This window comes from Anopheles arabiensis, chromosome 3, assembly GCF_016920715.1.
Source record: "Anopheles arabiensis isolate DONGOLA chromosome 3, AaraD3, whole genome shotgun sequence".
Lineage (NCBI taxonomy): Eukaryota > Metazoa > Arthropoda > Insecta > Diptera > Culicidae > Anopheles > Anopheles arabiensis.
The window spans coordinates 30,501,943-30,528,368 of NC_053518.1; the positions used below are offsets into that span (position 1 = coordinate 30,501,943).

General features: G+C 45.8%; 2 protein-coding genes across 2 annotated transcripts in view; one reads left to right on the top strand and one right to left on the bottom strand.

Moving 5' to 3' along the window:
- The window catches only part of LOC120900285, a 100,238-nt gene that overhangs the window by 41,143 nt on the left and 32,669 nt on the right, over nucleotides 1–26,426 (top strand). The window lies entirely within an intron of this gene.
- On the bottom strand, nucleotides 21,347–24,019 carry LOC120900286. The gene is made up of 2 exons (XM_040307079.1): nucleotides 23,435–24,019; nucleotides 21,347–23,372 (listed from the first exon to the last, which is right to left on the bottom strand). Exons 1-2 carry the CDS (start codon nucleotides 23,953–23,955, stop codon nucleotides 21,509–21,511), a joined length of 2,385 nt encoding a protein of 794 aa, XP_040163013.1. The 5' UTR covers nucleotides 23,956–24,019; the 3' UTR covers nucleotides 21,347–21,508.

A 26,426-nucleotide genomic window follows, 5' to 3' on the forward strand; every position in this document is an offset into this window, starting at 1 on the left:
AGTAAATAAGACTATGGTCCGTTTGTTAGGCTTATTGCATGACATCAGGTGCCTTTATCATAAATTGCATACTTATAGGTGGCACAGTTTTGCTACAAACTCCTAAAATTATGCAATACACAAAACAAAATAAACTCAACAGCAAGCTGTTGATTTTGAACGTATCACACAATCATCAAACCGTGGTTCCTTGCGTTCTCATTCAGAAATGATTCGCTTCTGCAGCCCACAAATTATGATCCCTCCACCACAACCTCAGGCTCAGGAAATTAAGCAAATTAATCTTCTTTCCTTGCCGGAAATGTGGCACCCGGCAAACAGATTGTGCCTGCCGACGGTTCAACGATCAATGAAGTAGTCGTAAAACCCGTCCCTAAATCGTTCAATTGTTTCACAACCGCAACCGCCCTCCTGGCGTTGCCGGAAGGGGATTTTTGGCGAAAGGTATCCATCATTTGTCGGGCGTGTTAATTTTTGCCCCTCTCTCCCCACGGCGGCTCCACGAGGAGGGCGGCTCCACGAGGGGGAACAAAAAATCCAAATCCTCTTATCGTGGAAAAATCCACCGCAAGAGGAAAATTAATGCTAACGCATAACAATAAAATTTGTCACCAGCATGTGTCGGGCTGTCAGTCAGTCAGTCCGTCAGCCACCAAATCGCTCCATGGTGCGTCGAACACAAGGAACGCTAAATGAGCATTTCAAACTCATCATGGAACGCGGAGGGCTGGAAAGACACACAAACAGAATGCGGGAATGGGAAAAGGGAGGGAGTAGAAGGGAATTGAATTTATGCGCCACACTGTCAAGTGGAAGGCATGTTGCGCTGGTATGGGAGCAAGGGGAGAGTTATGACCGACGCGTGATACCGAATGGGAGATGCATTTTCAATTTTGCTTTGAAGTTTTGGTGGGCTGGGGTAGAGGACGCTTTTCAATGCCACCCAGTGCGTAGTTTTGTGAGGGTGTGATTATTGTTGAAGCAGGGAACAATCAAAGGGATTATCAAAATTATATTATAATTATGGGAAAATTATTTTCAAAAGAAAATTACCTTTTACTCCAAAAGCCTCAGAGCTTCCTTTTTTGTGGAACTTTTCCAACACAAAATTATGACATTGCTTGCACAGGAACGGCTCAACGTATGCGGGGTGCTAACACATTTTCCAATTTCCAGCCCTGCCGGAACGCGGAAGCAATAAATAAGTAAAATAAATAGCTAATGCAGACGACGACAGGCCTTTCCCGACCAGGCAGTGCGTGCGTCGTTTGCGGTATGGATTCGATTTCCTGCTTTCCACACCGTCCCGGTCACAATTTTCTCCGCTGCTGTGGGCACATTATACAGAGCGCGCACGCGTGTCCCTTTCATTGTCGCGCCTTGTTGGCCAAACCGGCACAAACGATCAAAAGCGATCGCTTTCCAGTGGCGGCAAACGGGCGGCAGCTGCCGCCATCAAAATGACACAATTGTAATTAACTACGGTGACAGTGTCGCACGAGATCACCTAAGCCGACCTCCCGCTTTAGTCGCCCGGGAATGGTGGAGGCGTTCCCGAGTCACTCCCCTCAGCCCTACACTAACACCCGAGGATGCCTTCATCTCAAAAAAAACCCGGGTGGGATGTAAAAATGGGCGAACAAATTTGTTGCCGACTGACAGGTTTTGGGATACGGAACTTTTGACAGATGCCGCGCGTGTTGACAGTTCACGCAGTGGTGTGTGAGACTGCACGACTTTTGTACTCGGGGGAAGAGGGAACGGTGATTGTCGTGGAGTTGTGGAGACCCTTTTTGCCCCTCGGTGGGCGTGATCCGTTGTTTTCCAGCAGCCGCAAAGAGAAAAGTGCTCGATGATATGATTTATGGGGTGAATTAACACAGTCGACACGATTTCGATTTAAATTGCTGCCACATAGTTGACCAGCTGCCTTCGGGTTGGTAGCAGGACCTTTCGACACACAACGGGTGTACTGGGAGGATCTGGTTTGCAAACCACCCTCTTTTTGTAACCGTCGGTCAATGAGAGCTGACCATTGGCAAATTTGAAATGTTACTCGTCCTTACATAAAAAAAAGGAAATATTATTCCATCTCACTCAAACTGACGAACAAAAAAAAACTCTTTTACATATGCCTGTTTTAAAATCTTCCTTCTCTATTTCTTCCCCTTTTTTTAAACCGACGCTCTTCCGCGCTTCTTCCCTTCTGTGCGTGATGCACCCGGCGGCAAGTGGACACACGAGTCTGTCACTGATTTTGTTTTTTGCCCGCGAGGGCGAACAAACACAGAAAATACGTTAACGGTGATCGTGATCTAGGGCAGAAAATGCTACGGGGAGGAGGGTGGCATTTAAATCACCCAACCCTAGCACGCAGGAACACAGCGACAGAGACCGGTTTCGGTGTCAAGCGTTGGCTGCGGACGGGGGCTGCGGAAAATCGCGAAAAATACGTTACACCATTGTCAAGGCCATGGCGCGTGTCTCGGGTCAACGCGTGTTTGGGTAAGGGACGTGGAAGGGTAAACAAAACAGTGGAAGGGTGCAGCACACAGGTGGGTGTTGTTGGGCAGACGATGAGGAATGTTTAACATAAATAAGCTTTAAATTGATTGAGCTTTGTTTTTCTAACCGCACCGTATGTGTAACGTTTGCATCACCAAATTTAGACGAACTGTGCAGCAGCAGCACGTTCTACGATAGTGTGGTTAATTTATTATTATGTCTTGCGAGAAGCCATGTACCTTGCACCTAATCTGCAAATATTCGTGCTTAATCGTGTGAAAAGAGGAACAATATTTTTGTTTTCCAAAAACCTCCACCACCACTACGGGGTCCAGTTTCTCATCAAGTGGTTCGAAAGAACTTGACGCAAACAACGCGGCACGCCTTGGCTGCGGGTGAGTTCCTTTTTTTCTGTGGGAAGGGTTTTGAAACCCGTCCAGACCGCACGCCGTGGCGTGAAGCGAAATGAGACAGACGTGTGCATCTCCAAATAAACAGCCTCGCGATCGTGTAAACAAAACAACAAAACGCTCACGGAAGAACTGCTCGACTTGGATTGATGCATTTTCCATGCGCGAGGATTTTCTTTCACATTTTTCAATCATGCCCAGGGCAGGCGTTGCACGTTCTTCGGTGCAACTGTCAAGCAGTTGGGTTGGAAATGGCCGGCAAAAATGCCGGGAATGGAATTCCACGTAAAGAAGGGATGCGCGCCCGTGCGGTGGTGCACTTTTCCTCGTGCAGTACACCACTCAGGCAAGATGAGTGAACTCTCTCTCTCTCTTTCCCTTTTTGTCTCTCTCGCTTGGTGTGGCACATGCATCGTTTGGTTGCTAAGGGCAACTGCACACTGTCGATTTCAAATGCAGCAGTTGGTATTAGAAAAAATCAAAAACAACGTTATGATAAATCTTGAATTTGACTTTTATTGTTCATTTTTTATATTTTTTCAAAAAAAAATCGGGATTTTTTTCTGTTTTTACCTTTTTTATGTTTTTGCTCATTTTTTCAAGTTTGATTTTTTGGTAATTATTTTTAAGTTAGGAAGAAAAAAACAACATGGTAATAGTCAAAAGAAATCGGGAAACTGAAATCAATAAATATCTAACTAGAACAATAAAAAGAAAAACACAAACAGGGCAAATTAGAAATACATAGCTTGTGAATTAGAAAAGCTATAAGAATTTAAATATAGAAAAAATAGATAAATAACATTAATGGAGCAATACACGACGAATCTAATCATTAACAAATGTTTCTACAAATTAGATAACGAATAAAGATGCCACTTACTTTGATGAATCTAATATCTAGAAAATAGAATATTCAAACTCTTGTGGGTGAAATACCTAATTATTAAGTATTATTCTGTGACAAAAATTAGAAAAAAGACCTATTCTTCCTCTTTTTTTGTCTCTCCCTTTACCAAGTCACTCATCGGGAGATGACAACCGTTCGGTAAACTTCGGTAAACTCTCTCTCTCTTGCGCGCGGGCATACACGTGCGCGGCCCGACCCGATGCGTGCGCGCGTTATACCGGCCGCACATGCTGCATGCTCTCAGCGGCGTTCGGCGCGTACCACTCAGTTTCCTTGCCAGAGCGCAATCGACCGGTTGTGTTGACGCGCGCGCGTACGCCTGTATATCGCTTAGGGTGTGTTTTAGAGATTTTGCCGGGGTGCGCACTGTACGTACTATTACCGCGCGTAGCCACGCGAGCGGCCAGAGATACACGCGCACATTTAAATAAGTAACGCTCGGTACGTGCACTCGACAGTTGCATTAGATCGAACGGCCGGTAAGGGTGGTTCTTGGAATTGATTGCTGGTACGATTGCGAAATTCGAACCCCGTACTCAAAGGAAATTGGGCGTGTGCTGCGAAAAGGAAAGCGCGCCCGGGGTGTCGGGGATTATGGGAAATATGATCCGTTAATGCCGATGTGGCGGTGCGGATGAAAATTAAAACATTCTTTCCGTCCAGCTGGAAACGAGCGTGGCGCCGTAGTGGAATTTCATAACGTGGTGGAAAAGAAACCAGTGAACCGGATGCTGAGCTCAGTGCGATCAGAAATGTTTGAGTGATTTTAGGTGCCGATTTTTGAAGCGAGCGCGATTGTGTGAAAGGGGGGAAAAGTGATCACGACGGAAATACCGCGATCCTTCAACTCCGCCTCGTACAGCTCTGCACAGTCCGGCCTGCCGACAGGATAAGAGTTTGTTTTTTCGGAGAAGAAATTAACATAGTTTGGCAGAAAGGCAACGTTTTTTAGTGCGTGGCGGTGTGACGGTGTTCTTTTGAATTTGCATTTTTTGCTGTCCCCCGCGTGAGCGAGTGAACGTGAGTGAGTGTTGGTGTTGGTCTGTTTCGCAGCGTTTGATGACACGATCGAAGTGAAAAGTCGCATTGTGGCCGGTGCCGAAGTTATAAATGAGTATCAATATTTGGGGTGGTTGTATTTTATTCAAATGGTAGTTTTATGGGCCACCGCCAACGAGGCTCCCGCCCTGGTGCCGAACCGAACCGGAGGTTAATTTATTAACGCAGCAGCATATGAGCGATCGTGTGGAATTTGTGACGAAATAGGTAAATGTTTACGTTTCTCATTTAACACGTCTTTATTTCACAATCAATGTCACTACGAAGCCACATTCATATGAAATAAATTATTTTAGCAGCATAAGAATAACAAAATCCCTCAAAACCTTCCATTAAATTCCAAACACGCAACAGAAAACAACAAACTTCAATCACAGTCGATTCCTGTTCGATCGCTTGTTAACATTTTCCTTTTTCGATTTCGCATAAATTGACAACAACACGACGAACTGCGATTTATAGAATAAGAATTTCTACACGAAGAAAAAAAAAACATGCAAATGAAAAAGAACATGATGGATAACAAACGAACAAAAAACATACACACACACAAGCAATCAAATCACCCTGTCGGCTGATGATGAAGTGCGATTTATGCTCTGCCGTATGCTACGCACGCACAGCAGGTTACTGCACGGAATCCATCCCATATTTTGGGGATGGGTGGCAAAAATTGCCTTCAAATTAAGTCACCGCCGTCATCCCCATCATTTTCGACCGACCAAACCGTTCTTATGGGGAACTAATTTAGCGAAATCACGAACACGCACACTGGCTGGACAGGCCGGAGACGGCGTGCATGTTGCGGAGCATGTGTTGATTACCGCACGAACACTGGATGCAAATGACCCTTGTGCTGGTGGCACCGAAAATTTGTGGAATGAAAAGTGGAACAATGATCTTCTTTTAAGTGGATTTTTGGATTGGAAATGAATGATTTTCTATACATAAATGCACCAGCAAGGACAACCCGACCATCCGATTCAGATAAAGGCGGCTTGGAACCGATTGGAACGTAATTGGATTATTTTATTGACGAAAATGAAGCCATTTCGGTCGAAATTTATGCAAACATGCACCAGCTCTCATAAAAAGCTTGAAGCCAGCCTTCCTGAGGCGGCACTCGGTCGGTCGGCCCTGGTTGCTCGAAAGCCCACGTAATGTGATTTTTATCATGCCAATCTATTACTGTCACCTATCTCACCCACCACCGTACCAAAAGCCGACAATCAAATCAACCTACAAACGAGCGGTGTATATTTTGCTGCGCATCTCTAGGAACAACCTGCTCCCTTAGCGTCCCTTTCCTCAGACAATCGTAGACCGCGCCCATTCATCATTGGGGAGGTTGAATAAAATATGAATGTGATTCAAAATTTACAACCGGACCCGTAACGACATTAGAACATCATCATCATCGGCTCGTACATGTACACGGGCCGTGTCGCATCTTCCCCCGGTTGTCCCACACGCACCATCGTTTCTCGATGTGCAACGTGGAGAGACCCACGCAACAAGAACAGAAACACAACGCACTGGGCACTGCATCGGGCTCTGTTGCTGATTAACATATTTCGAACGCATCGGCATTGCGCCATCATCCAACTTGGTTGGCAGTCCCAGTGGTTAGGAAACGGGGGGATGCCAGATCCAAACGGGGGTTCTTAATTTGACACGATTTCACGGGCCACATAATTCATGGCACCGTGGATGTGCAATCGTGGATGATGAAGAGGGTGATCGTACGTTGATTTAATCACAAACAAACACACAGACACTTCCATCGACTGCAGCGAATGCAGTATCATGTTTCGTTCGCTATCTGACTGAAAACAGGGAACGGGGAAAGGTTGCTTTTACTTGGCTTGGGCTTGAATCGAAGGCAAATTGAATCCACCTTGATTGATCAGCCAATGATCGTGTCCTGTCGGACAAATTTGCTCGTGGTATTGATTGAGATGGAAAACGCAAGATAAAGTTGCCTTGCAGCATGCAGAAACTCTATCCAATAGGAAATAGTCCACACACTGCTGGAGGCAGCTGCCTGTTGTACTGAAGGCGCGCATAAGCTAAAACCAACAGTAACCAATTACCATGCGCTCCATAGTGATGTTTTGAGCTGGCAGCACGCACGCAGACAAACAATGATTATGATAAAAAGCCCACCCAATAAGACTACTCGTTTTTGTTGCCGTCTCCTCCCTCAACTCATTCACAAACGCCTCTTCTAAATATAGCTGCAAGATCGCAGCAAGATCATTGTACCCGCCCGCCGTTGTGCAGCCAGCTGTGCCAGTTTTGCGATAAATGTTTGCCATTTGCCCCAAGTGTGTTAGGGAAAGGCAATACAGCAAACAAAAAAACCAGAGCAAAACATAATTTACGCTACAAAACGACACTTGCCAGCTAACAGGACACCGCAAAACCACGGGTTAAACACTGGTTGTTTTTTTTGCTGTGTTTTGTTTTAGCAAACGATAAGCAAAGACGACCTCCTGGGCTTGTTTGCCCTCCTCCTCTCATTTGTGTGTGTTTAAAGGCAAGTAAAATAATCAAAGCGTTGCTAAATCTACCAACTAAGCGCAATACTGGTGGAGGTTTTTTCCCCTTTCCTCTTCTTGGCTGCTTCTTAATGCACTGGTCATAATTAGATTTCCATTATTTGTCCATTATACACGTCCGATCGTCGCTGGCGGGCCAGGCGCTGTACTTTCAGGTCGGCCAGAGAGATCCTTGGCGATTCCGCCAAGATGCACTCTGTCTGCCCGCCTGAAGAGCGAGTTTAACAATGGCGTGCCGAGTTTTCGCATGATCCATTAGCGTGCCGACGCTAATCACAAAACTGGATCACGACTGTGGATCGACGGTGGACATGAGGGCACGGGGAAAGCATAAGCCAACAAGTTGCTAAAGCTGCTCGGAAAACGGGAAATAAGTATAATTTAAGTATAACTTAAATGTACAAATGATGTTTATAAAATGCACAGTAAGCACTTTAGCGCTCAACATACAAAAAACTCGTTTGCTTCCCCATTGAAAATCGCCCTGTAAACACCAATAATTTATTAACTCCACCCTGCTGCCTTTTCCCTCAACGTGCTGGTGACTTCGCGTTAAGGGCTTGCGCGTTGTCACACTTTAGTTGATTTGTTTCCTTCCCCCTGCTTTTGTTTATGGTTGTATGCTGCTGCTGCTGCTCAAGTTCAACGTTTATGACCTTATAATCAGCTGGTTATCCTACCATACACACACAAACACACCCTGGGATACTCGACGCGAACGCAGCGACCGAAAACCGAGCACTAAAACCAGTCGATCCACTTTTTTTATGCGATCCTGCGATATGCTAGCCCCAATTGCAATGCACAAAGCAAAAGCACCAAAAACGACACATGTGAGTGGGCGCTCACACGCATCGGATTGGACGCTTCCCCCACACCGCAATTTTGGAGGGTGGTTGGCTGGATTTGTGACCCATTTTGATAGTTTCTAGCTTGATAGACTAGCCCGTCGTCGTCGTCGTCGTCACTCAACCATATCGCCCGATAATGTGTATTACCCGACCGACTTTTTCTTCTTCTTCTTACACTGGGCTACAAGACCACCCCCGGAGGGTGCGAAGGGAAAGAGCGCGTTTATTGCCACAAATTGGTTTGTTTACAGCGCATCGTCGTAAATCTTGCGCCCGCCACCACTAGAGATTTGCGCCCGCTTTACAGCATGGAATATCGCACTTTAGAGCGCTCGTGCGTGCGTCCTGCTGATCGTGCGTGCCGATGATTTGTTCCGAACGGAAAATTGATGCACAGCGCCCAGTACGCATCGTAAATAATATCATCGGCTTGATTAAGCGTCCATTTTTGGTGGTGGTTATGGTGGTGGGAAACGCAACAGACCCGTTGAAAATGAGGATCGTTATGGAGGGGAGAAGATTCTTGCTTTATAAGCTACGCTTGAGCAGTGTAATGTGATCATGTTGCGATCATGCTGTAAGAAGCGCGGGGGAAAGCTGTAAAATATTGCCCTCATGTTACAAATTTATTTCAAACTTGTCACACACTCGCGAGCTGACGACTGCGTACGCCCTTGGCAATGGTTGTGCCACAGCTTTGTCATCTTTTTATGGTGCGCCTTTTTTTTGCGCGCAGTCTCTCTCCGTTTTGTGCAAACACCACGTGGAGAGAGGGTGTTGCAATAAACGTCGGCCAAACGATTTCCCTTCCAAACACACGGTTGTCACATTATCACGGCGTGGCAGTATTTAATGCAGCGATGACAGCTGTAGCAGCCACATTATACCCGGAAATGGGCCTAGTGGTGCGCACACTGCACACTGTCCAGGTGTCAGACTCCAGGCAGTCAAGGACACGGTAGCTAATGGAGCAATCTTAAGGGTGTTCTACGTGTGATTGTATGGCGTGACAATTGCAAATAGCACGAAGCCAGCAAACATGGTTTATGGAGATGTATGCACTTATTTGCATATCACATGTCGAAAGGGCGGGCGGGAAAGAATCGCAACAAGTCTGGGTAGCCTGAGACCGAGCCTTGAACGCCGGTAAACTTGCTGATCATGAATTTTAAGAGATCTTTAAAGGGAATGTTTCCCTTTTTTTATTTCAATTACTAATGTAATATTTTTTCTAAATCTATATATTTTAATTATTTAACGTCCAATTTGTAAAGAAGTCAAAATAAAAAAAAAGATTCAAAATGTCATTATCAATTGATTTTACCATGAGCATAAATTAAACGCTAGAAACAAACGAAATTAACACTGCAAATCGACTTCAAAATATATTTTTTATAACCATTTCTTATCAATTAAAAACAAAGCGAGCGGCAAAAAGAACAACTCTGTATTATAATTGAATTTACAAGGTCAATGTTCCCCTTTGCAAAGCTACCGAAAGAACAAACGGTAACCTTTGATCCGTTTGCTCTTTTGCTTAGATTAGCAATTCCGGCTTTGCTTTATCAAACCCCGTTTTGATTTATTCGTCCAAAAAGCATAAACATCTGTGCAAGTGCTGTACTAGCAGATGTTGTGAGCTCTGTATGTTGACATCTAAATCATGTTGAATCTGGAAAGTATATTGCGCTTCTAGAAAGTCAAGCAAAGCTTTCAAAGAGGGAAATACGCCCGCTTGACCTATTAAAAACCTGAAGCGCACTTGCCGATCACGCAACGAACGGTGGAAATCGAATGTCACACATTTGCGTATGCGCCTGACAAGTGTTGCGCCGCTGTCCGTGCCCAAAGTACGAGATGGCGTTTCTGTCCCTTTTGCTCTGTCCTTTCTCCTCCTTCCCCTGAACGATTATGAACTAAACCATTTTATGAGGTACCGAGTAGTGGAGAGAAGCCCAAACAAACAAACAAACACATCCGAAACGCTATCGACGAACATCGATACGACACGAACCCGAACGGGCAGCAGCAGCAAACCAACGGCAAACGTGCGCGATCCGTGCGCCACACATGCATTACCCAGCTATGCATCTGTGTATCTCGGATCAGCATAAACATATTTATGCTGACAGTCACAGGTTCTTTGGCCGTGCTCGTAACCGAACCGGTAAGGAACGTTGCCTTTTTTGTTTGGCTGTTACTGCAGCTTTCACCGCCAAGGCACACGCTCTCTCAGGCCTCGCCACGGAGAAAAGAGTCAAGAAAAGAACGAAATCAACATACCCTTGACATCTGGCGTTTTCGTGCCGGCCCGCTCTCCCGGAGGTCGATCGGGACTGTACTACCGTCAGTTGTACCGGCGGCATCATAATCAACATCACCATCCGTTGCTGTGCAGGACGCCGCGACATGTACGTGATTCCCGCGATTGCCCCGTGACAGCCCCTGATCCTACCGCCGTTTGATGGTGGCGTTATCAAGCGGGCTTTCGTGTCTTATTTTGTTTTATTAAAAATCAAACTCCAGCCCGATAGGATGATACGCACGGATTTCTTTTCTATTACGCCGACTGGTAAGGCACGCGCAAGTATGATCAACGAACGAACAAGGGCGCCTACCGCAAGCACGGCACTGGTAAAGGTCGATGAAAGGAGGACAAATCTGTTTGTATGTGTGTGTGTGTGTGGTCTGTTTGAGAAAGCTTCATCTTGGCGGTATTCTTTCAAACGTGTGCAACCCGGCGCGATGTGCAATATTATTTTATGTTAAACTGGGAAATTCCATCGAACGGCACGTGCAGCACATATCTCTCTTGGCTGATATGTGTTTGTCTCTTCTCTTATCTCCATATTGAACCGTTGGGGGAGAAAAATACCAATTTTGAAAAGTGTCTTTTGCTTTTGGTTTGGGGTTCCCGAGCGGCAAAATATGGCAATGTTCAGTTTAGCTCATTAGCATCAAATCAAAGGGAAACAATTTGACATTCTGCTGGAGGAGGTTCGTCGCCGTAGTGTCGTTGACAAGCGATCTCGGGAGAGATCTAATCATGCAGTTTTAGTGAAATTGTATAATAGTTTCCTTTCATGTCGTTTGGTGGGATATCCAACAGCCAACGGTAAACGTGTGGTAAATTATCTTATTGTTCGATAACAGTGGTTAAAAATGAGTGGTTTTTCATGTTTAATAATAAAACACAACTTTGCAACCTACGTCACTAAGCATTAGTATTCTTGGCTCGTTTAGCGTTTGCACAGTTTTTAACCTTTTATTGACAATGTACACTATACTGCACATGACATAAACATACTAGAGCTATTCAAAGTCAAACATACTAGAGCTATCTTGATCTAGTACGTAGAATATTGGTATTTTTCCATTTTTAAGCTAAAAATATTGGAAAAGGTACACATTTATTAAATATTGGAATCTATTTAGTTGTTATCGCTGCCTTTTGCCCATAAGTCAACCAGGGTTTGGTTGCGAGTACCTAATTTTGCTATTAAAGCATCAATGTTTGGATATATGGTACCAGTTTTTTAAAGAATGCAACAAATTTTTCCTTTAACGTATCTATAGTATCTTTAATGAATCTATAAAGTACAGTCAAAGATTTAGTAAAAATATTTGAAAATATTGTGCCTTAGTGGCATATTTAGAGACATACTATCAAGACCATTAAGGCAATGATGGTTATTCTGCACAGGCAAAATTTAGCAACAGCTTCAAAATATCCAGTTGCCAAATGAAAAAATACATAAAAAACAAATAAAAATCTTGAACTTGAAACCGTAAAACCCTCAATTTAAGTATTTAGTCAAATAGGTTTAACAGTCATTTACAATATGACATAATACAGCTAATCGAATGAACATGAATAGAACAAATACAAATAATCCAGGAATAGAAAACATGAATGAATATGAGAAAAAATCGATTTCGATGATTCCGCTTTTGTCTACCGTTGTGAGCAAAGAATTTTTATTTTAAACAAGCTTGTGGCACATTTTGCAAATAAAACTCTATCACATACCGTTATGGGTATGAATCAGACCGCACTATAGACTACCCAATGCCACCGATAAGGTAATTTACAATCGACTGAATCCACCGACCGACAGGCAAATAGGCTCTGGTCCCTGTCGTTCCAGCCCAAGCCGCGCCACATGCACATGATGCACCGTATGGTTGCTATTCAAAATCAATAGCGCCACCCCAAACTGACACGTTCACCGCTTTATCTCCTCCTTTACACGATTAGCAGTCCCTTCAGTCGACGTTGCTGCTGCTTGTTCTGTTCTGGCTCGCTACAAGCCAAGCCCACCGTGGTGCACCGATCTGCTTATCGAAACTTATCACGTTCACGAATCAATTCCGGATGTTTAACGGCACTCTCGACAGAGTAGAGAGAGAGAGGCGCTGGGGACTCCCTGTATTGTGCTACCAGAACGTCAAACCGGAGGACCGGAGAACAGAGTACGACCTTTGATTTCGACCTTTTACTTCGGTCCGTCCACTATAATTTGTCCCCGTCCCCACTTGCCTGGTGTTGCCTGCCAGGTTTAATATCTGTCCCCTTTGGCTGCCCTCTACTTAACCTTTCATGGTGACATGCAAAAGGAGAGGGAGAGGTGATGAAAGATGAAAAATCTATCCCTCTGGCCCGCGTGATAGCACAGGTATAGCGAAAGGTATCGAAATGAATTCTAAATTCCAAGCGCACACCAGTTGTACACCAGTGCAGCGCAGGTGTATGAGGTAACAGACGAAGAACACATGTGTGTGACTGTGTTTGTGAGCCGTGTCCTGAAACCCGGATCGCTACAGACCTAGGCCAGGGACGTGACCAGGCTACTAATTGACGCATTTTCCGGCTGGATTGAAGTTTGGCTGCGTGGCGGAATTGGATTTCTGATTTCAGTAAAGCATTCCAGCGCGAAACCAGCGGCTGAGTGGCTTTGGACAAGCTCTGCTTCCCGTGGACGGTGGCATGGCACGGCCACTGACGGAACCTAGGTCGGGGTCGTGTTTTGTTGTCCTATTTTTGGTTGTTTGCTTGTTTTCTGAGAGGGCATTGGTGTGTGGGAACAGGGAGGAGTTGCTGTATTCTTTACGGATGTTAATCAAGTGTTAGCGATTGGACAAGTTTTAGGCAACGACCAGGAATAGCTTTGAGAAATGAGTCAAACGACTAGGTGCGCATACTCCAACGTTCATCCACTGATGTTAAGGACAGTTTTGAAAGTATCCGCCGAATCGATATCTTTATTAATTCACACAGACAAAAAAGCAAAGCTAATATTGAATATCTTGCTTTGTGATTCAAATTTCTGAACTGAAACATCACAGAAGCGATTCATAGGCAAATATTAATGCCATAAACCTGCCGAAAGGTTGAGCGCGGATCGAGTGAACACGACAAATTGTGCCATTATTATATGAATCATCGCCATGTTAACACCTTCTCGTAAACCCACGACTAACGAGCGCTGGTGGTGACAGGTCGGTCGGACCGCAGCTTCCTACTATTCTCTCGAACAGTCTACACGATCTGGTCAATTTGAATGAAAAATTCCAAACCAGAGATGAGCATATGGAGCGTCAACCAATCGGCACGGGGTCTCGTTGGAATAGCGAAAAACAAACAGGTTTTTTTTCGGTGCTGGTTTCAGATGGAATCTGCCACAACGGTTCACCATAACCAGTGTGACCGTTCGTGTAAGTCCAACACGGACGTCTTCAAGTTTGACTATCTAAACGGCTTCCCAACCTCTCCACCCCGGTTAAGGTATTTTTCGACCGGTTTGTGCGTCTTTTTCACCCAGACTGCTGACAGTGGACTCTACTCCGGTCTCAGGCATTTGCTAGGTCGCTCAACCAATCAAACCTAACCTTGCCCAACGCTTCACAGTGGAGCAAAGCGCGGCACGGCTCTAATGTACGCATTAATGCTAAAATCCACTTTACTCCACAGCGAGCGTGCTGGACGGGTGGAGGGAACCCGGAGTCGAATACTAACTATGGTTTAAGAAGATGCTAAAGTTGCAAAGCATTTCAATCAGTATTTGTTTTTGTGTTACGCTGGAGATGCGACGTTTGGTTCGTAGCGGTTAAGGGAAGCTTAGGCAAATTTTATCACTTGGAACATGGTCGTGTGCAAAATGGGTGCGGAATGAGTAGTTTTTTTTTGTTTTTCGTGGAAGAAGACGCGGAGACTTTGATGATCATTATGGAATGGTGATCATAGGAGCTCAGTTTTAGTTCATAGAGCATCATCATTTGCCCATAGGGGTCAGTTGATTAATTCCTGGTTAAAAGCAGCTCTTCATTTCAAATGAAGCCAGATGCCCATTCGAAATTCTAATTTAACTATTTTAATTGAGTTACTCGTCCAGATTCCGTTCTCTGCTCAACATAGCATCCGAGGTGTTCCGTTTGAAGCCTTTCCAGTAACAACTTAATTTTGGACGAAAAAGACAATCGTAATACAATTAAGCATCAGGCTTATACAACTCACAGTGTAATTCAAGCTTTGCCTCCTCTCTTCCAACATGATCGATGTCAACCTTCTTCTTTATATCCACCACACTAATGGAGGTGAGCGCACACACACACCATCGTCTTTATGGCACTATATCGAGATATTTATAATTATTTCAGGTTTCTTTTCGCGTGATTTACAGCCCATCTCAAATGGCAACAGTTCGATTCTCCTTTAGGGTGTATGATCATACCACACACTCATGCCCATGTCCCGCCTGAGGGAAGATTGGAAATAAATTAACCGGATAAAAGCAACGTGTGATTGCGCAAGGAGTCGGAATATAAATAAAATCGGGAGAAAAGAATTTCTCCATAGTTCCGAAGTTGATTGAAGTTAGAGAGAAAGTCACTCTGCCCCAAAATAGGAACCGTTTTTTGGTGACCAAAAAGAAAGAGCCAATCCCGCCATCCAGAATGAATTCCACCTGAAACAAACAACCTTCATCGTTCAAACGACCTCTACGATTTGGTGTTACTGTTTTTTATTTGTTTCCTGTGGTTAGCGTTTTTTGTTTCTTTTGCATTAAATTGCATCAGCCACGACCGAAAAATTCAATAAACCTGTTTTCTTTCACGATTCCAAATATACAGCGTGCCCCTTAAATTGATAGCCCGCAATGGTGTGTGCAAACCCCAAAAGAGGGCAGTGGGGAGATGTACAAAACACCCCCAATCAGTGCTGAAACCGAAACAGGATTGCCGAAAAACCTGTCCACACAACAGCATAACAACACTGACAGAAAAAAAAGGGATAACGAACCATTCTCCTCTTCTGCGGCAACATTCGCAAAATGCAATAGAAAGGAAGGAAGGAAAAGGGGCAAGCGCTCCTGTCTCCAAATTTGCTCTCCACCGCCATCTCTCCATGATATATCCGGTAGCCGGCTCGATTAAATCAATCCTTCGAGCTGAAGCCTTCGATTTGCGAAAGCTTAACGCTTGGAACGACGCGTTTCTGGGGCCCAAATTGCGTTAAGAAACGATAAGTTAATCGCGGTTGCCTCTTACTCGCATATATTCATCTCCTACGCTGCATTGAGCGTTGGTTGAGACATGTTGGGAAATTAATCTTCTCAAAGTTGCTGGCACTGGATCAATGGTGAGGATGCGAAGCATCTAATAGCACACGACACGAGCCATGACACTGCTCACGGAGTTCGCAACGTCTTCAAAGACCAAAGGCACAAACGCAGGACAGCAGGGCAGGTTGAAAGCGTGCGGAGGGAAATTTTATCTCCCCAAACAACCAACCTCTTGGTCACCTTGGGTCGGTTAAATGAGTGTGTAAATAAAATCTTCCGTAGCACACAGCACACTACCGGTGCTGAGGAGTTTTTGGGGACAAAAACCAAAACCAAAAACAAAAAAACCGCCAAAGTTTGTCCAACAACACCAAACTTTTGCATGCCTCTGATCTGATGGTACGCGACAAAATGGTAAACTCGCTCTCGGTCGACGCGGGAGCATAAATCTTGGGACGGAACGGCTCCACTTACCTGTCTCTCTTTCCTGTGGCCACGTGCACAAGAATCTGCGACCCAAAAGGAAAAGAGAGTCCGGCCACGGTGGTGGCTACAATAAAAACCCTCCAACACACAACACACACACGGAAAAGTGAATGGCGGGACCGAACAGGGGTCCAGAAAATTCGATGAACTTCTTTTGCACACTTGGTCACCTTGAGAGCGGGAGTAGGAGACCGCGAGCGGAGGGACTTTTCGGGTGCGCAACCAGAGCCACACCAGAGCCATCGTCCGGGTCGTTTTCGGATGCCATCCTTTGCGTCCAGTTGCCGACGACGCGTTCGACGGAGACGGTGTGTGCATGTGTGTAGGTCTTAGAGCTCCTTTACCGGTGCCGTGCCCAAATTTTGTTGTTTCTCGTGCAAAGTGTGTAGCAAAGTGTGTGAAGGTTTTCCTATTTATCCTAACTAGTTACTGCTGCTAGCCTCTGTAGAACAGGGTTAAAGCTGTGGGTTTTAGAAGTGCCCACACTCAGGGGTTTTCGCACGAGTGCGATCCTACGCAATTATTTTGTCGTGGTGCAATAGTGGTGCAGTTCAAGTGCAGTTCAAAACCTTTCGCTCGATTGCGCAACATAAGTCAACAATTGTTATTTCACAAAAAAACAGCGGTTGTGTATTGAAAAGTGTTTAAAAGTGTCAGCACGAGGAATGTATCCGCGGGAAAAGCGCCCGAGGCTGAGGCCTCTGTCGATGAGCGCGATCTACACGATCGATACCGGCATGGTGTCCTTCGATCCAGGATACCGCCAGTGGCGATATGAGGTAATAACGTGGGACAGTATTATTATGAAACTTCTTTTTCGGGAAAAATAACTCCCGATCTCCAAATGACTGTCAACCGGAAGACGACCATTCCCAATCGTGTGTTTAATTGTGTTTAATTTGAGTTTAAAGAAAAGCGTCCATTAAAGTACCCGTTCACTTCACCGTTACCTTTTCACACTTCTCGTTCTCGAAAGGAGTAAAAAAAAACACGGTAGCACGGTAAAAAAAAAACACTCATTACACATTACACAGAAGGGAAAATAAAACTGAACAAACAGAAAAAAGAACCTTCTTCCGTTGATCGTACCCTCCGGCAAAGAAGTGCAGGTGATAACTGGCCATCAAACAGTGCTTCAGCTTCAGAAGTCGGAAGTCAAACATCCCGCCGGTGGGTCGCCGGTCCAGTGTGGCTTTCAACTGTTTCAATATTGATCAATTTAATGCGCACCATTGTTAGAGTCCCGTGTCGTTTGGTACACACGTTTGTCCGTAGGAGACGACATCCACCGCCCCGGACGAGAGATTCGCCTTTCACGTGAAAGCCAAACAGTCAATTAGGCGCAGCATTGTGTTTTCGTATGATGCTGCGTTTCCGATAAAACAGTGCTTTGCTTGCTTCTTTGCGGTGTTTTCTTATTATTATTATTATTTGTTACTAAAAAACCGCGCCAACTGGTTAAGTGGAAGGTGAATACATTTAAATAAATCATTTCGGAATTTCGGTCCACTATCACGCGCGCGGTTTTATGATCGCAATCTCCGTATTTGTATATTTTATTCTTTTTTTGTGAATTTTCTTTTTTTTGCTCGATTTATGGTTGCGATAAAAGCAAAGAAGCATCTTTCGGCTGTCACCCGTTTATATCGTCATTTGCGAAGCTAAAAAAATTGTATTGCCCACCCTTTTTTCCCCCACTGCTTTGGAATTCCGCTTTCCGCATCCCATCCTCATTCAAAATGCTGTTTCGCCTGCTCATTGAATTCAATGAACTATTTTCATCCTGTCCCCCTGGCCCCATCGCCCATTGCCGGGACAAATTAAACATTAAAATAAAAAGCATTCCTCCTAATTAACCCTTTCCCTCCACCTCGATTATATGTGCGTATGGGTGTGTGTTTTTTTTCCCTTCACTCACACTCAGCAGTTCCGTCCCGCGCGGCACAAGTGAATTGCGCGATTTGCCGTCATTCGCGTTCGTCGCCCGTGCGACACCACGGACCACACTAATTAAGTGCCGACGCGAAACACCAGTCACATAAAATGTAGAAACAGGAACAACGGGGGTAGAGGAATGGAAAGGGGGTTTTGGGTGGCTTATGTTAAGCGCCGCGCGCAAGACAGGTGGTTTACGAGACGACCGCGCACCGGTCCGCACCGAACCGCGGTTTGGTCGCGTAACGCTTTTAAAATCGCTTTTCAGCTTCGGTGCGTTTTCTTAAGTGTCTGTATGTGGTTGTCCCGTTGCCCGCCGGTTTGTGGCCGACCTTCGCGCGTATCGTATGTTACCCCCCGGTTCGCGGGTAACCGATACAAACAGCAGCAAACGGAATCGTTGATGCGAAATCGATGCCATCGCGACAGAATTGAGTGGTTTTTGGTTGATTTTGTGCACTTTGTTTTTCCCTTTTCGACTAGCATTTTAAAGCATCGTAAAACATCATTCGGCAGCCGGCAAAGGCTTCCTTTTTTGCCGATCCATCCTTTTTTCCCACCCCCCCTATCAAACGTGTGCGAATTAAAGCGCAACAAGTTAACATCTGACAAGGGGAACTCACACGCAATCTGACACCTTCATGGTTTGCTGCCTGCTGGTCAGTGTTTTAAGGGGTGCCCCTCCTAACACTGTAATGCGATTTTCGGGTTTTATTTATGTGTGGCTTTGTATGCATGATTAGTGGACGCTAAAGGCGCTGAGACGAAAACGGCACGCAAAAGTGAAGCTATTTTTAAGCCAAAACCCGGGGGCAGCTTAATTTATCGTGTAAACAAAACACTCACAAATTAGACATGCACGAGCTGCTGCTGCTGCTGCCGCATGCCGTGTGTGCTGCTGATGTGGCACGGCAACCGGGGTGTGGTGTTTTTGCGCATAATTTAATTGCATGGCGGGATTTGTAGATTTATTTGCTCCAGCGATTTAGGCTCAACGCACGTACCCATTAGGTCTGTTTAGTCTTATTGTGGATCGTTTATTAAATACTGCGGTTTTTTGACAGATTGAGCTTACAAAATAGTAAAAACATCATGACGGATGATAGTGTCAAGCGAGACGATAAGTGTTCAATTAGCCCGTACTGCATCCGGGCATGTCATAATACTTGCTCTCCCTGCACAAAAACGTTCCGCCTTTCCAGCTTGGTGACCTTTTTGCTATCGAATGCATCATCTCACCGACCGGTGGACATCTCCATTACCTTATCTATGCATCGTCTCGGGATGGTTCGCTTCCCGGTAACCGACAACGTCAACGTCAGCACTGCTGCCTCGCGCAGAACATGCACGATGATACCTCGGGAGAGGAAGTTCAGCACAAAAACTTGCTGCTTCTTGCTCCAATCGGGCAGAAAAGGGCAAAAACGAGGAGTTCACACGAAGTTGACTCTCTGAGTGGTAGGAACAGGCGAAGAAAAAAAAACATACTAGAAGACTCCCAAGACAGAGGGAGCATCCGTCTTCACATACACGCGTCAGCAACTTTATCATTTATCCGCTTTCCGCTTTTGCTTCACCACACCAGCAGAGCGTATCATGTTGCACCACCCTTGAGGGCTTGGAGAATGATTCACTGCCGGTCGCTCCATCTCGCATGATCAGTTCATTGTGCATATGCAGAAGGCGCCGTCCTGCCCGCCCATGATGGGACGTGTTGGGCGACAACTTCATTAAATGCAAATATTAATTTCCAACCCCGGTCCCGTTTTCATGCACGCCGGCGTACGGCTCATTTTCGGTAAGGTGGAGAGTGTGACAAAAAACCAACGTGTACAACTTATGTCAACATATGTTCCTTTTTGGAAGGGAAAATCACTTTCGTCCCCAGGGGTTTTTGTTTCTTTAACTTTCCCAACGCAAGCAAGGAGGTAAGAGGCGGGGCTGTAAATTAAATCATTTCATCACATGCGCTAGAATGTGGTCCAAACGCTGTCCTTGGAATGCTTCCCACCACGTACTTAATCCGCTCTGCTGGAAAAGAAACAGCATCAAGAACAGTTCCCTCATTTGGACACGCTCGATTAAGAGCGAAATAAATCAGTTCACTCTCACACGCGCTGATGTGTAGTCATCTTCCCAGTGCCCATTAGCTTCTCAGCGGGGAAATGCATACTCTAAAATTACCGAATTTCATCATCATCATCACCCCAAAACCCCCTGCGCAATTCGCATTAGTGCGGCGTGTGGCAATGCCTCTCCCTTAACCCGCTTGAGCAACGGCATTGAAAGGAAAAACATAACCTCGATCGATCGTACGCTTAAGCCGATGAAATGCAAATAAATAATGTCACTTTCGGAACATTCGGTCCAGATGGAACCTTTCACGGATGTTGTTGCGTGCGCTCAAACGCAGGATCTTCAATATCTGTAACGCAATCGCGTGCTCTCTCTCTATCTACCTCTCCTCAACCCAAAACCAAAACGCAACGCCGCCCTCCGCAATGACGATGATGAGCTGCCAACTTGAAAGCAGGCCACGAAACGGTTTGTCGTCGTCGTCGTCGTTGCTAGACGGTTTGGCCTCAGCGGGTTCCCAGCTTCTAGCCGAAACCAAGGTTTCGTCGCACATTTGCATGCGTGCGTGTGTCTTTGCGGCCAAGAGTCTACCCGGGGCCCGGTGTCGGACTATGCGCGGAATGTGTCGAGATCGGCCGAAAGAAGGCTAAGAGCAGCAGGCAGGCAGCAGCGGCCCAGCATCGGAAAGGCACACTTACTCACGGCAAGTAAGCGGAATGTCATCTGCACGCCGAACTGTTCAGCAGTTGTCGGTGAGGATTTGGGTTTGGGTTTTTTGTTCCTCATCGCTCTCAACTGTGGCATGCCTGCGAACGGATTCGATAGAGGACAGACGGACAGAGTGAAAGAAATATTGCTATAGACAGTCGAGTTTTGTTGCAATACTGCACGGTTTGAGCATATGGATGGGTGTGTTTCTGTGCTAAGCCATTCATTCCACAAGGAATTGAAGGGATAATCGGCAACAGAATGAAAGAAAAAACCAAGAATGTAAACAAACAAATCAGATGCCATTTTGGCTTTCTTCCTTAATTGCCGCTCATTCTAACATACCATTTGTATTTGTTCTTTTTCTTTAATTTCAGGTATGTTCTTCTTCTTCTTCTATTACACACATTCTACTAAAGTACGCACAGACTTACAATCTATTCAGTCACTCAAACGCAACGAGCCGGACGTTCTCATACGGTAGCGAAGGTAACAAACTAACAACGGAAGGATGCTCTATCTCCGGAATTGGTGGAAAATCCTGATGTCCTATTGGGCAGCAAACGTAACTGACACTTCCCTCAAACCCACAAATCGTAATGTCTTGCACACTTTTCGCCTCATTAATTGTGCGCTCGCAACCATACTCCGGCATGCAGTTGCCCGTGGTGCCATTCTTCAGCACACAGCTGCTGCCGAAATCGAACTCATCCTCACCACCACGAAACACAAGCTCCAGCTTCGGTGGTCGGTACAGTACAAAGCGCGTTATCCAGTCGATGTACGAGGTAAGGTTTACACTTACCAGGGGATCTACGGAGCCATAGGTGCTAAAATCTGTCGTCACACCGTGGATGAAACGATTAGATTCATCCAACAAACCTGCCCCGCGTACGACGGGGATCGTTCCGGGGACAAGCCGTTGGTCCGTATCCCAGCATGTGTATTGTGAACTGTGAGCAACGGTTTCACCTACCAACTCTCGAAAGCTGTCCAGCATACGACCATTGCACATTCGGCTTGCCGGAAGTCCAAGAATTCCTGATGATGTTTCTTGCTTGTAAACAGGCACCTGCGTTCTGTTGAATCGTTTGTCAGCAACCAAGCTTTGAATGCAGTTTGGTATCAGGTTTTCAAGCGGTTTGGCTAACAGCAGCAGTGCAGTGTCACGGTTACGGCTTCCTTTCTTATTTCCGGGATGTTTCAGAGTTTTCACAACCTTTACTCGCCTCTCATTACCCATATCATTGAACGCAACTTCCACCGGAGGTGTGTCGCGATGTTCGAGCATACACCGTATTGAAGTGATTACAGTGTCAGGTTTTATCACCGTTCCTACACATGACTGTTGTTGGTCATCTTGAGCCGACCAGATCAATCTCACCGTACTGGAGCGTATGTTTTGTGAGGAGCAAAGATTGTTCAGCAGATTCCGCTTGGTTCTTTCTGCGAACTTATCCCAACAAGCTACGGGATCGTGCGTTTGACGATCAGTACATATTTCAGAGCTTTTCTGGAGCGGCATGCAACTCGGTGCTACATGTTCGGTATCATTTAGATACTTTTCCAAGCGCACCAATGCTAGGTTGTGGTGTGGTGACAACTCTTCGAACTGTGGATGTACTTGAATTTCCACAATTTTCACTCTTTCTTCCAAAATCTCTACCTCCACTGGATGAACACCGGCAGCGTTTTTGGTACAACTTGCCGACGTTAGCACCGTGTTGTAATCAATCAGCGTTCCACTGCAATACTGCTTGACGTCCTGTTCTCCTTCAGGCCACAGAAACCGGACACGGCTCTTCCTATGCCCCCGCAAGCTACATTCCGGCTCCAGCGAGCGAATCAACCGGAACGCCCCATACTTCTCGGTGCAACGAACCGGATCCATGGTTTCGTTTACTACCGATTCGATCCACGGAATGTGGGCGGCTACCTGCTGATAAACGCCCGACGATCCTATCCCGCAGCCCCTTCCGAACGACGTCAGCGCCACTAGGAACGGGTGCTCGGTGCTGTAGCTGCGTAGCGAGACTTGCAGCGGTCCACCCGAATCACCCTGGCAAGTGTCAGCGTTTAGCATGGAGGCACACACTTGATCGTGCCTGATGCCTTCCGGTAGGCCGCGTATGTATTTGAACGATTCGGAGCACTGGGTAGGGTCGGTTGCACTTAGCGCAGTTTTCAGCAGTGTCGGCACCGATCCTCCACCCAAGGTTATTTCACCAAAGCCGGCCGTTTGAAAGAATTGTGCTGGTAGGACTTTGCTGTTTGTCCACAAACATGTCGGACAAACGCCTTCTGTAAGTCTGCAACAGAGAAGGGTTTGGATTTAATCGAACGAAAAAACCTCATAAAAGCAGCAGCTTACCTTACGACACCGTCCAGCTCTACGAGGGCTAGATCAAAGTACTTCCTCGAGAAACGATGCTCCGGATGACGCACGATACGTAGGATGTCGAACTGCTGCGCGTATGCATCATCTTTCGTCGAGGCGAGATTTACATCTCCCAACCGTACCAGCCGGGGTGGGATGTTGTTTGCGTCTGCCGCACAGTGTGCTGCCGTCAGCACGAACTTCACCGTAATGAGTGATCCACCGCACTGCCATCGTACACTAGCACCATCATCATCACTGTCAGCACCTTCGCCGAGCTCTTCCACCTTCCAGCCAAGCACGGCCATATGGGGGAACTCGGTCACATTCACCTGTGTGCCACCGAATATTAAACACTGGCTGTCGTACAGCTTCGGTGCATGGAACCGTTCCAGACAGTCGCTGAGATCTTTGCGCTGGTAGAAATCGTCCGGCACAGTTTGTGTAAACAGTTCTGCACCACAAACGGCCATCGCTAGGGTGGTGAAGAGAGCAACTCGATGGAGGAGTGCCATCTTGCTGCGGTTCGGTGTGGCCTCGTTCGTAGTATTCCTGTGTCTGAGACGACGGAACGGAATCGTTCCTGCTTTTGTAGTAAGTCGGCAAGTAGCACACGCCCGATGCAGAGCTATAAGGTGCCAAAGGTGAATGCTTCCCTTTTTAGCAAATCGGGGAACTCCCCCAGCAAACTCCTGCTGGGCAAAAAAGTCCGGGGAAGCACCGATAGAGTTCATGACTCACGGTGGAGTTTTGTACCGTTCTTGCAGGCAGTAGATGGAAGGCTCAAACAGGCCATACAAACAGGTCCGCGCAAATTATAATTAATGCAAGCGTGCGTTGCGGTTGAAGTTCTCTTGGGATTGTTTTGATTACACGCTTAATGAAGCGCTTAATACTCGTCATTGTCTATACTGGTAAATACAAATTGATTGATAGAACCTGTTCCAAAGGTTAACAGTCTTACATCACCGCAAAGTATGCTTATTAGTAAAGCTTATTAGCCGATGGAACGTTGTTTTTTGGTCAGTTAACATTTATTGCACCAAGAATGTGCTGAAGGTTCTTGTCATACGCTCTAATTCATGTGTTAGTTTCTGTACAAATGACTCCATGGTACCTGTTACCAATCCAAGATTATCTTCAATCGCCTGCGATTACAATCTGCGTTGAGAGGAAGCATAAATCAGGCTTCTTTCAGTGGCGCGTGATGGCGCGAGCCAAAATCCAGTTCAAAGCCGCTTGTGGCTCCGCATTCTTCCAAGGCAACACGCACCCTTCCTAGTCTATTTGTAGATGATCGAGCCGTTTCGGCTTAATCTTTTGCTGGTTGAGCGAAATCTGTGATCAACGGTGCTCAGGTACAGCCAATGGCCAATGGCTAGCTTCGAGAAGGTTTCTAATTTATTGACGGTGGATACAATATTTCGGCAATGGATTGATTCATTCGAGACACCAGACGATAAACCGGACTGCAGACTAGTATGTGTGTGTGTGTGTGCCTATTTGAGCCACCCTATGCGTGCTCTGTTTTTTCTTCACTCCACTGCGATCAAAATCGGCCATATAGGGAGGAGAAGATCTTCCCCTACGAAACAGGATCGTACGGCAGTAAACACGTTCGCTCGTCGATTGACATCGATTTATGCACTTGCATGCCATCCGAGGTGGTCGAGGGGCTGCATGGGGAATTGCACTCGACAAAGTAGACAAAATAGTTGAAATGTCTACACGCATTGCAGGAATTAGCTTGCCTGGCGTCTGGTCCGTCAGTGGAGTTCGTTCAGCAAGGCTTTAGTTTCTATCAGACGTTGGACGAAGTTGAATGACTTATTTATGGAACGGGAGATTGCATTGAACTACATTGAGGCCAGGTTTGATAACTTGGCAGACAGGCGAATGGAGATAGGAATTTGAAGGAAGATCACGCACACGTGTGAAGGAATGTTTTGTCTCTTGCAATGCGAGAATGTACGATCTATGCCGAGAATGTTTCACTTCTTTAAATTCTTCAAATAGTTACGCTGCTAGCGTTTGCTACGTATTGACCAAATAAACATCATGGTTAGTTTTGGTTCTGTATTCGGAAAGCAATCAACTCAGAAATGCATTGTCAAATAGTGGATTTTGTAGTTGAATTCATGCATTTTCTCACGCATCAGCTTCCGGTTTTGGGCTAGATTTAGATTGGAAAGCAATTTGTGTTTGTGGATGTTTATACTCGTAGCTATTCTTTTATATTTCCAACCATTGCATCTGCAAACTGTTCATTTCAAATTGTGTCATTCTAGTTTTAATCTAGCATACAAACACTCGGGCAAAAAATACCGAAATTGAATAGTTTTACTTTACGCAACGAATACAAAAAGAAGCCATCAGATTAAAACCGTTTTTTAATCCACCCAAATGCCTCTTTCAAACACTTCCACAATAGGGGCCATGTGGTCGTGTGGCCGTTGAAATTCAATCAAATTTCACCCGAAACATAAGTACCATCCCAAAATCGATCCAGCGCGGGACACACCTTTTATGCCGTGCGCCGTGTCGAGAGAGCCCACCAAGAGCCCGTCAACTTTTGGTCACAATCGCGTATGTTGCACCTTTTTTCCGTGGAAAAGCGTTTCAAAACACATTTCTTCAAATTCATTTCCGGGCCGTAAAACTTGCATGGAGCCAGAATGCTTGCTGCAGATAGCAACCAAACACATAAAAAAGAAGAGAAATACATCAAATCGGCTCGACACTGGCTCGGGGCGGACTGCGCTTGTGCGCCGCGGCGAATGCGACAGAAATTGTGCGTTTGAGGTCTCATTTGAGGGCAACAGCGAGTAGAGTGCGTGTGTGTTTTTGTCCACAGCTGTAGATGGGAAACTAGCATAGGTAGGTTTGGTAATTGATACTGGGGAGAAAAGGATTCCAGTAAAACGGCACTCGACCCGGTTTCCCGGTGCACACAGCGGCAACCGAAACCTGCAGCCAGCTGTTGATC

Coding starts and splice junctions, on each gene's coding strand:
- LOC120900286 (XM_040307079.1), bottom strand. CDS start 23,955: ATGGCACTCCTCCATCGAGTTGCTCTCTTCACCACCCTAGCGATGGCC. Junction 23,373..23,434: donor GAGCTGGACGGTGTCGTAAG/GTAAGCTGCTGC, acceptor TCTCTGTTGCAG/ACTTACAGAAGGCGTTTGTC.